This window comes from Solea senegalensis, linkage group LG3, assembly GCF_019176455.1.
Source record: "Solea senegalensis isolate Sse05_10M linkage group LG3, IFAPA_SoseM_1, whole genome shotgun sequence".
NCBI lineage: Eukaryota > Metazoa > Chordata > Actinopteri > Pleuronectiformes > Soleidae > Solea > Solea senegalensis.
Window position 1 is genome coordinate 6,371,439 of NC_058023.1, and position 11,428 is coordinate 6,382,866.

At 40.0% G+C, this 11,428-nt stretch overlaps 2 protein-coding genes across 50 annotated transcripts in view; one reads left to right on the forward strand and one right to left on the reverse strand.

Moving 5' to 3' along the window:
• ank2b (ankyrin 2b, neuronal) overlaps window positions 1–7,496 on the forward strand; it is a 138,822-nt gene extending 131,326 nt beyond the window's left edge. For 28 of the 31 annotated variants that reach the window (XM_044021160.1, XM_044021159.1, XM_044021164.1 and 25 more), the window contains 6 exons: window positions 2,332–2,424; window positions 2,711–2,794; window positions 2,892–3,056; window positions 3,153–3,341; window positions 3,465–3,556; window positions 4,757–7,496. In XM_044021160.1, coding sequence (XP_043877095.1) covers window positions 2,332–2,424; window positions 2,711–2,794; window positions 2,892–3,056; window positions 3,153–3,341; window positions 3,465–3,556; window positions 4,757–4,985 — 852 coding nt within the window. In that variant the 3' untranslated portion in view covers window positions 4,986–7,496. Of the gene's footprint in view, window positions 1–213; window positions 1,168–2,331; window positions 2,425–2,710; window positions 2,795–2,891; window positions 3,057–3,152; window positions 3,342–3,464; window positions 3,557–4,756 lie in introns of all 31 variants that reach the window. The other 3 variants (XM_044021161.1, XM_044021163.1, XM_044021149.1) reach the window with 2 other exon arrangements.
• A 1,296-nt stretch (window positions 7,497–8,792) lies between these two features.
• Window positions 8,793–11,428, reverse strand: part of LOC122766468 (calcium/calmodulin-dependent protein kinase type II delta chain) — a 557,529-nt gene continuing 554,893 nt past the window's right edge. For 18 of the 19 annotated variants that reach the window (XM_044021346.1, XM_044021348.1, XM_044021344.1 and 15 more), the window contains 4 exons: window positions 11,286–11,361; window positions 11,099–11,193; window positions 10,772–11,000; window positions 8,793–10,113 (listed from right to left, as the gene is read on the reverse strand). In XM_044021346.1, coding sequence (XP_043877281.1) covers window positions 10,110–10,113; window positions 10,772–11,000; window positions 11,099–11,193; window positions 11,286–11,361 — 404 coding nt within the window. In that variant the 3' untranslated portion in view covers window positions 8,793–10,109. Of the gene's footprint in view, window positions 10,114–10,767; window positions 11,001–11,098; window positions 11,194–11,285; window positions 11,362–11,428 lie in introns of those variants that run through there. The other variant, XM_044021362.1, reaches the window with a different exon arrangement.

An 11,428-nucleotide genomic window follows, 5' to 3' on the forward strand; every position in this document is an offset into this window, starting at 1 on the left:
TAGACTAACTTTAGGTGGTTTCACATATCTGTAGAATTGCTCTGGACATTGCTTGGAGTTTGATGAATGCAGTAGTACAATTGACACACTTAGGAGCTGGCAGGATCATTTCCTGTGAATGTCTGGACTTCAGTGCATGTCTGAAAGCAGTTTTTGTAAAATGTTGAGGTAATTTTATTGGGGGATATGATCAATGTTGACATTTATTTACAGGCTTCTCCTCAGACAACAGATGGTGAGGTTCAAAGCACGCTGTTGTCCGCCACAACAGCAACACAAGACACCAGTAAAATAGGTCTGTTGCTCTCTGATGCCAAGCCCATGAAAACCATTCCTCTACAGCTACCTGAATATAGCTCAATCACAACCCACAGAACTGTTACTCCAGTTCTACCTTCACTTGAGAAGATGTTTAATGTAATATCAGAGGGATTACATGGATACTCAGAGTGGGAGTTGTCCCCCAAAGAATCACAGTCCAGTGAGCTTTTCTCACCCATGTCAAGCCAGTTTCTGGTGCCACCTGATTATGAAGCGGTATTTTCAGGACAACAAACCCTGAGAGTTTCTGAATGTACCACAATGTCCTTGGATGATTTGAGTCCAGTATCTCCAGTGTTCAGTGACTCAGCTGAGACTGTGACTGAAGTCACCACCAAAAGCGAGTCAAACACTGCGCAGGACTTTGAGTTTTCCCCAGACTTTAAGAGAGTCCTCTCAGACTTTGAGAAAACAGTCTCAGAATTTGAATCAGGAGAACTAAAAGTGCCAACAAAAGGACTCCCTACGGGCTCCAAGTCTCCGCAGCACTCTGACTCAGATATGGAATTCTTTGACTGCAAACAAGGCTTTTCTGACCTCTCTGAATCAGAAGAAGTGAAAGCGGAACATGATGTTAGATATCATATCTCAGAGCCACTGTCTCCAATGCCCGGGAGTAGCCCTAATACTGGTTTCCTGAGAGGGAGCCCTCAGTACGCTTCTCATCCTTTCCTCCAAGTGGACGAATACAAGCGCTTCTCCTCTGGCAGTGAAAGCCTTGGGGAATTTGCCTATGATTCCGATGGTTCACGTGAGTGTCGCACAGAAGGCGACCTCCAGAAATGCGAGGAGCTTCCTTCAAGAGATCAGGCAGGGTATTATGATGATGATGACTTCCTGGGAAGGGTAAGAGGTCAAGCATGAGTGTAACCCTGCACTGGCTGGTGTTTTGCCTAGTTCAAGCTGGTTGTTGTGGTGCTGCTTTCAATACTCGGGCAATTTGACACACAAATGTGCACTTTATGCACTAAGTGAGGCTTATGAGTGCTTTTCTGTGCATGGGTACCCAAAGATTCAAGAAAAATAACAGAAGTGTTAACTGTGATGTGTTGCCGTGTAAATACTGCATCATTACTGACTGAAATCAGTGTTGCTGACACAGGTGGAAGATGCTGTTTTTCAACAGATTCAATAACAACATATAGCTGTTATTTCACAACCAACTCTGTTTGCATCGTTTGATTTGTGCTTGTTTTTTTCTCCCCATCCATCCCAATTTTTTCCCCCGTCAGTGTGCGAAGTACCCCTTCATGGTCTGGTAGTGTTCTGCACAGTAGGCCAACTTAAAACCACAAATAAAAGGACATTTTTGGTTTCAACTTCAACATGAACGTGGTCATTGTGACAATACATAATACAGAATCTTTCGTCCATAGTTGACTGTGGTTTTAAAAGTGCAAAATGCTGAATTTGAATGCTAGCATGTCGGACCAAATAAAGTTTGACTGACACAAAAACAGACCATGAAAAAAGATGATTTAAAGATTTACATAGCTAACATGTATTTCCTGACATGCAAGGCAAACTGTTGCTTAATGTTGCCTTTTAAAGGCTTTAAATGTTCATAATAGTACGACTGGGAGCAGAGATGTCTCAACTCTTGGCAGATTTTTTGTCTGGTAATTGTTAAACATCTAAGTAAAGCTTCAATTGAATAATATCCAATCCAACTTTCTAACCTAAAAACAAATAATTAAACAGACTATAAAACAATAAAATACTCTACTACCTTTCATATTTCGTACACTGGTGGCTCCCATCTCTGCATGTTTCTTTTTCTTTTGAAGACTTTCAGAAACCTCTGTACCTTCTCTTCATCTCACGTCAGCCATACAAGTTGATTTTATTCCCCTCATCACGTCATTTACTGTGTCTATAAACTGTTTGGGCCAAGCAAACACAAAAGTGAGGTAAAAAGAAAGGATGAACGGGGGTCAGAGGACTGTGACGGAGTGATTCAGTGTAGACCTAATGTGTTGACTTGTATGCTGGATGTGTGCTGTCTCCCAGGAGATAGCAGAGGAGCTAGGGATGCTGTCCTCTGATAGCTCAGAGGAGGAGGTGCTGACCACCAGGGTGGTGCGACGCAGAGTTATCATTCAGGTAAACAAGCATGACGCGTCTGTGGAGTGAGCGACGCAGGCTTAGTTGGTGGTGGAGGTTTAGTACTTTTAAAAAGCTCTAGTGCTTTTTTCCATTTTTATTTTCTTGGCGTTTGTGTCTCCTTTTGATTTCATTGAGATTTGATTATAATTCTCTATTTCCACTTTAAAATGATTCTTCCCATTGGGGCTTTAAGATAGCTTTTGAGGTGTTGGTCATTATTTTGTTTGTTTGTTTGATGAAAGGACTGTAAATACTCACAACGCATGCTTCTGTGTTTCTACAGGCTGATAACTTGCCAGATATTCCCCCTCATACTGTCACGGAGGAAAAGTACATCGATGACCAGGGGAACATGGTTGTTAAGAAAGTAAGGAACACCCCCAGCCTCACCTAAAAGTTCTCTAATTTCAGATGACGGTGTTGTCTTCTTCTTACTGTGAGCTTACTCTCTTCGCCTTGACCAGATCACGCGCAAGATCATTCGCAAATACGTGTCTCCGGACGGCATGGAGTCGCAGGAAGTGACGATCGAGGGATCGCATCAGGAGACGGTGCAGATCGAGGAGGGAGACTCTGTTTCCAGAGTGGTGAAGAGAACGGTGCTTCACAGTGAGGGAGATCAGAGAGAGGTCAGTTTAATATGGTGTCACAGCAGCTACAAGTTTCTTTTATGTGAATCGTATCATCCACTGGATTCACCCCATAATCTCTCTCCGTTTCTCCAGCTGACATTTTCAGAGCCTCTGGCTCTCGGCGCTGCCACGTCATCAGAGTTTGAGGTGGAGCCAGTGCAGGGTCGAAAGGTCAGCAAGGTCGTCAAGAAAACGGTCGTTACGGGAAAGAGGACGGAGAAGCAGATGGGAGACCCGTCGCTGGCTGTAGATCTCCCTTCAGCGAGAGAGGACTTTGAGAAGGTCAGTGTGTCGAGAAAAAGGAAATCTATCTTGGTACTCTCTCGCTACTGTTGATCGGACCCTTGTTTGGATTCCAGTGTTTTGTCTTCTCTCCTCCCCCCTGATACTCTCTCTCCCCTCCAGGCTTTGAGTTTTGCCGGAGGCTTTGGGAAGGTGCTCGTGCCTCATGTAGTAGAGAGACAGATTGTGCAGGACGACGGTTCTGTGGTTAGAAGGTTGGACTGACTTGCGGCATGGGACTGTGTAGAAATGATCCTTTAATCCGGGTTAGGCTAACATGGTGTGATTTCACTTGCCTGACGTTTTAACATCTCGATTAAGGTTCAGTCTGTGTCCACATGAGCATTTCAGCTCTGAATCATAACTAATCAGTGTCATTGTTTCGTCTTTTATTGTTGTTGTATCCTGTGATCCAAGTCAGGATCTTTGGTGATCCAGTAAAATGTTTTCCCGTTTGCTTGTTCCCCGACTGTTTGAGCATTCTGAGCCTTTACTTAGTCTTTACTTTTAACAGAAACAGCCAGTGAAGAGACATATGTCTTTGTATACACGCTGATTCAAACAGTGCAGCTTCCTGCCAAAATGGTGACGTTTTGGTTCCGGTGAACACGGAGCTCTGCGCTACCATAAGTTAAAAGAGGAAGCTGATTATCTCCTCTCCAGTTTTAGCATAATTAGCATAGTGTTTAAAATGTTGTGTTTCAATTCCATGTTCTGTAAGATGAATGAACCGTTAACATCCATTAGAAGTTGCAGCTCTACTTCCCGTGTGATGTGCATGGTGTGTGTTTCCAGTTTGGATTTTGGTCATGTGTCAGTACATATCAGTTTCTTCTGAATGTGAATAAGTTTGCTCTGTGTTTTTAAAAAAATAAAAAATGGTATAAAACTGTCAAGGGAAAAATTACAATTTTCCTTTTAGGATAAAAACCTCATAAAATGGCTGTTATACCAGATTAAAAAAAAGAAAGTACAACATGTAAGGTGTGTATAGATGAAGTGAGTAGAACCAAAGAAGAATGAACAAAAAACAGGAAATAAAAGCACAAAAAACTTTAAAAAAAACAACAGCACAGAAACTAGTAAAACAATAAACTAGATTATATGACTGGATTTATTCATGTTTAAAGATTATTTTGCAAGAAGTTGATTTGTGTTTGTTGATTTAATTAATTATTCATTCATTAATCTAATGAAACACACAAGGAAGAGCAACACTGCATGTTTTAAATGTTTCCCTGCTCCAATAAACATGTGGTTACCAGGCTTCTGCAGAGTCTCTGGATGAGCTGACTATTTGAATCAGGTGTGTTAGAGCAGGGAAACATCTAAAACACGGACAGGACAGTGGACCCGGATCGAGAAACAGCGACGAGGTGTCACGTCTTTATCTTTTTCTGTATCTCTTTCTGCAGAAGCCAAATGCGTAAGTCGCGAACCCAGAAGAGGACGGTGGTGAGGGACGCCCGGGGGAAGCACGTGCACCTGGAGCGTCTGGACGACACTCCAGCTGCTCGGCAGCCCGACGCCCTGCAGCAGCACCTGCACCGACTGCTCCAGCAGTACTGCGGCGACCACAAGGAGGAGGAGGACGACGACGACGAAGAGGATGATGGAGAGGAGGGGGATGAGAATGAAGACTGAGCAGCTGCTTCCGCTGATCTTCTCCTCCACACCCGTCACTCGTCATTCTCTTCTTTCTGTCGGAAAGGAAGCGTTTTGTGCTCCAGCGACGACTCTTCCTTTCGCCATCGCTGCGTCGTCGTGTTTCATTTGCTCTTTTTCGTAGCCAAAGAAAGCAACTATTTTTTTTTTGTGGGATGATGATTTTTTTCCTGCTGTTTTCGACCTCTCGGGGCTGCTGCGGTGTCGTCAAACTACCAACGCGCCCGCAGGTGGATCCAGATCAAACATTTTCGCCTCACGCTCGGGCCTCTTCTTGAAGAACTCTTGTAAAAAACAAACAAACAAAAAAAAAAAACAACTTTTGTATATAGAGGAGATGAAAAAGGGACCGGGGAAGAAAAAAGTCAAAAAAAAAGGAGGGAAAAAATGACAAGCATTTAATCTGTGAGCCTGAACATAAACCTGCTGTACATGCATCGCCTCAGCTGGAGAAAAGCAACTGTACAGAGATCAAAGTCACACGGAGGAGCAAGTGTGCATCATCACGGACTCTCGATCTGTTTACACCTTTTGTCTTCCCATGATGCATCTGCCCCCCCCCCTCTTTTTTTTTGTCGACGTTCACGTGTCCGTCTCAGTGTGTTGACATCTTATCTGCCACCTCTGTGTGTGCTTGTGCGTGTGTATATATCTACAGCGTGTGTACTGAGAAAGAAAGCAGTGATGCAGACTGCTATGATGCAGATCGAGCACTTAAGCCCCGCCTCCCTCGTATACGCAGTCGCTCCTGTTGCCCGCCGTCACGCGTGCTGCTTCTCCTCGCCTCAGACTCGTGTCACTGTCTCCGCGAAGCCTCGTGAAGGACGAGTCTGAGTTTTCTTGCCGTCAACAAATCCCGCGAAAAAGCAACAAGTTAATATTGTCTGTGTTAATCCTGAATTAATCTTAATCCTTTTGTCGTGTCAAACTTTTAAAACCGCAAGTGTGTGACATGTTCCCTTATTGCTATGAACGTATTGGGACAGTTAACAGAATATTGTGTGGAGTTTTTGTAGGATTTTATTTTGTTTTAATTCATTTTTCACAAACATCTGACTCACGGAAATGGGCGGAGCCTTTCGTCCATACTTTGTGTTAATTTCGTCTGTTTTATTTAGGCATTAGCTTCTCTCGCTAGGCCTCATTTACTTTGCGTGTAAAATTTGGATTACAAATCCTGGATTAATTTACACGTTCTTACCCAAATTTGTTCTTTCTCTGCAGAGAATATCATTTTAAATTAAATTTAACTTCCTGCTGTCCCGTGTTAACTAAATGTATACTACACTTTGTATTATTTATGTATTTTTAATATCGAATAATTTAACTTATTAATGTTCCAACCAGATAAATTAACCATGAACATGAGGCCCTTTTATCCTTGTCATTTATCGTCATCTTTACTGGAATTAAAATAACATTGTTTAACCTAATTAATGCTATTTTAATTTAAATAAAATGTAGCACCGACTGTAAACAAGCAGGTGTGGAGTTTAGTAAAACACTGGTCTACAAGATTATAGCAGAGTGCATTCTGGGAAGTGTAGGAAGTTTGATCTACATTAAGTATATATACTGTATATATACATGCACATGACTAATATAATATACAACAATTAATATATACTTTATCGTTTCCCTTGGCTCTTTACCAAGTGATGAGGAAGTTTATTTAAATTTTTTTGGTAGAATTTAGTATTTTTTTTTCATTATTACTGCAGTTATTGCGTTTGAATCGTCTTGTGTTAAAATAGAGAATATAAGATATTTACAAACCCCAACGAATGCACTATTTGCTCCCTTTCGCGTTCACGTTGATTAGAAACAACGGAAAGCAGGAGAAATTTTCTCCTGAAATTGTGTGAATTGTTGCGTTTCTTTTTTGAGGTCTTCGATCGTTTGTGTGATTTATCGGGATTTGTTGACACTAATAAAACCCCAGACTTGTCCTTTAATAAGTGTCTCCTCACATCACGTGTAGATGCTTTGCTTTCACTTCTGATGTTGTTTTTAATTGTTGCTCACAAAAGGAACTGACACTTCAAACCTTAAATCCACATCTGTGTTTCCTTCTTTATTTATTGCTGTCTGCTTGTGGCCCCTGTACAGTGTGTGTGTGTGTGTGTGAATGTAGTGAAGACAGATGATTATTTTGTGTCCCCGTCATTGCAGAGAAACAGAGTGTTGTGGATTTGAATGTTGCGTTCAGGCTCTGCAGTTGAGACTTTACACGGTAATAAAATTGTCCAAAAGTTGACCATTTGATTTGAGAAATGAGCATCTTGTTTCCATGGTGATAAACAATATATACATATTAGCAGTGCAACTATCTACGCGGGCATGTATGATCAAATTATTACTAAAAAAAAAATGAAATAATAATAATAATAATAATAATAACAATAAAAAATATGAACCTGAAACGCTAACAAGGCCTAGCAGCTGCAGTGTGTTTACATGGCAGAACAATAAAACTGTACATGTGTCAAATGTGAAGTGATGTCATTACTTTTTACACAACTATTTCACTGTGAGACGTTTCCCTGCTCAAACACACCTGCTTCAAATGAATCGTTATCAGCTGCTGATGAGCTGAGCTTTTCAAAGTGTGTTGAAGCGGAGAAACTTCTGGAACATGCTGGACTCACCAACGTGGAGGTAAGTGATATCTTTACCTTGTGAGGGTGAAAGGTTTAGTGGGAAAAAAAACGTGGAATTTTACTACGTTAAACGTGTTTTGTGTTGCAGTGTGAAAGGTTTAAAGTATAACGTGATATGTTTTAAAATATTAAGTTTATAGCAAAAAAACAGTCAGTTTGGTTTCGAATGGACCTTCTTTCCTCCCTTCCTTCTGTCTCTCCATCCCTCCTTCCTCCATTCCTTTCCCTTCCTTACTTCTTCCTTCCTTGACCCAATCTTCTTTCTTTCTAACTTTCTTCCTTCCCTTCTTTCCCTCCATCCCTCCTTCATTCTTCGTTGATCCAATCTGTTCCCTTGCCCATCCTTCTTTCCCTCCTTTCTCCCTTCTTCCAACCATCATTTTCTTTCTTTCTTTACAATGTGAAAAGTTTAATGCAAATATAATGATACATTTGATGTTAAAATATGAGTATATAATACTCAACTTATATATAGAAATCTAAGTTTCGAACACAAAATACAATAGGTTTCGTGTCATAAAGTAAAAAATGTTCTGCATGAACATGTTTTGCATAATAATGTGAGAAGTGTGATACGAAGTATAGTGAATATCGTAAAATAGTGATACATTTGACGTAATATAAAAAAAATAGAGCAAAAAACGATATGTTTTGAATTATAACTTAAACATGTACTCCATAAGCGTTTGTTTTCTGTTATTATATTAACAGTTCACAGGTTTTTGAGAGATTTAAAAGAAAAAATATTTCTGTTTTCTTGTTTTTAAGGACGAGAAAACACCTAATAAATGTGTGAAACACTGTGCACGTAAAGTTGATGCACATTTCAGACCAAGGATCATATTGGAAGCACTTTGCCGCCATCTAGTGGTCGGAGTGCTTTAATAAATGTAATAAAAGATGTGCTGAGATAAACAATATGTACCACATTATTGGTTTCTTCTACTGCTGATATATGCTTAATGTCACTTATCTATTGTATGTGCAATATTTGCACACATAATATTTATTTTATTATACCTATATTTAGGTATTAAGTTTTGTTTACACCATTATTCTGCTGTAAAATGTAAAAACGACGTTTGATGTCATATCGGTAGAAAAAAGACACAAGAGTCCAGTTCAGTTCATTTTGGCATAAATCACACATTTAATTTTTTTATTTTTCTTAAAACATACATCAGGTTTTCCTAAAGTGCGCTTTAGGAAGATTTTTAAAAAAGTAAATAAAAGTGGTGTTAAAGCAAAAAAAAAAGAAGCAAAAATCATTAATGAAACCATGTGACATCATCTGAATTAAACGTAGAACCTTAAGATACTATAATAATAATTATAGACACATTATTAACTAACAGAGATACTTGTTAGTAACTTTGGCCAAAAAATGTTCCAATTTGTCATAGCTGCAATAATCAACAGAAACTTAGTGACGTTGTGTGAACATGATATTTTCTCTATTTTAATGGTGTCCAGTGTAAACTGTGGTGATGTAAAAAACACTGGCGTAAAATTAATCATACACTATAGGTAAAAAAAGAAAGAAGAACGTGTCAATCAAGGAATGTGATAATATGACAAAAAAGGGACAAGTGTCACAATATAAAAAAGTAAACAACGCAAAATAGAAAAAAGAAAATTCACATAATTAGACGTGTGCTAAATATGAAAAATATGATTTTAAACTGGAAAGAGTCACAGAATGGCCGTTAGGATTTATACATAATATCTCTATAGTTTACATTCTACCATAAGACTCTTCACACGTGTGATGATTCAAACACACGTAAATTAAACTCATCTTTTTATTCTTTTTTTTTTTTTAATGCGTCGCAAAAGATTCCTAGTAAACGCACAACGCCGCCAAGAGAGCGCAAATTCACGTCAACTATACCATAAAACCTATACGTCACCAAAACAAAGCGAGCCTGTGTCTGAGCTTCAAGAAGCGGCAATTCAAAAAAAAAAAAAAGAAGCAGATATGTGATATATTAGTCGTTTAAAAAACAAGAAAACAAAAACACACACATCACAACAGCTCCTGAATATGTGCAATATTTAAATGAAAAAAAGTCTCACTACATGGTAACTGGAAGCTTCACATATTTGACCAACAGGCTCCTCAGAAAAAAAACCAAACACTTTTTATTAAAACAAAATAAAAATAAAATCATGCAGTGGATGGAAATATCACACACTCTCACTACAAAATGTAAGTGATAAAGTTTCTCCCTTAATTTATTCTTGTTTTTTTTTTACATGTATGATAACCATCAATCAGTCCAGCAGCGACAATATGTAAACAACACACTGAAGAGGGTGGAGCTCTAGCTGTCATGGACAGGGATTGGCTGAGGAGGCGGGGTTAGATGGACACTTGGTGGGCGGGGTCTTCTCAGCTGACTGTTGTAGGCTGGAGGGTGTTTGGTCATCATAGACGTTCCTCTCAACTGCAACACAAATGAATATTATGATGACAATACACAACATTTGTGTTTGTTTTTTGTTATTTGGCATTCACCGTCATCTGAACTAATTATTGTTATCAAATACTAATTAATTAGTATTAATAAAGTGCCAAATATGAATTATTTTCAATTATTCTGGTGAATTAATAAAGCCTGGGATATGTCAGTGAGAGGTGGGGGGGATTGTGACAGTGCCATCTAGTGGAAATAGCATGTGTGGTGGAGAGTAGTAAAAATAATCAATTCCAAAGCAAAAATCCCACATTGACACCCAGATATAATAAAATGCATGTATTATGTTTGAATGGGACATTTTTGGCGCTTAATGGTATGAGTGTGACACTTGTTTGTACACAGTGTATTTTAGCTTCACTGTAGAAGCTGAGCTGGAAATAAAATACACAATTTGCCAAAATTCATGCCATATTTATGAACACAACAGGGTTAAAAACATGGTTTTGTTTCCCCAGAACAAAATACTTTTCGGGACAAATAAAATTAATAAACAAAAAAAAGACAAGAACAAACAAGGAAACAGGGAGGAAAAAAAGACTTTAATGATGGACAGAGTTCATGTGTTCTCCGATCCACAGCAGCTTCACGGGGGCTAGACCTCAACCCAGGTGAACTTTGACCTTACTTGGTGGGCACGGTGGGCGAGCCGGAGCGGTGGAAGTGGATGTTCTGCCACTTGCTGTCACGGCGGTGCCAGATGCGTGTCTCCTCTGACTGCATGGTGCGAGGCATGCCGCTGCCGTCGATGTACTGGGTGAGTCGGATGTAGGCGATGCAGGCGGCCTCGTCTCCGATCAGGTGGACGTGGGGGTTGAGCAGGATGGTGTGGATCGGCAGCTTGGCCTTAGACAGAGCTGCAGAGGACGACAGGGACGAGTCAGGAAGTGGACAAGACGTTCTACTCTTGTCACCAGTTTCTTGGACGCAGGAAGCTGCACATTAGTTTCTTTACCATTCTCAAAGTAGAAGCGGTGAAAGTCGGTTCCCTCAACCAAGTTTCCCAAAGCTTCCGGCTCGAAGGACGTGAGGCCAGGATCACATATCTTCCTGAAATTGTGCACAAAGACGCCAGTTTATGTTAATTCATGGGCTTCAAATGTAACATGAGAGCAAGCGTGTGACATGTTTGCTGAACTCACGTGTAGGCCTCAAAGTCTCCGTTGTTGATGGCCTCAATCAGCTGCTCTGTGACTTTGATGATCTCCTGCTTACGAGCTGAGAGACACAAGAGGAGACAACTTCATAAATAAGAAAATTGATCAGTGAAGGAACATAAAGACAA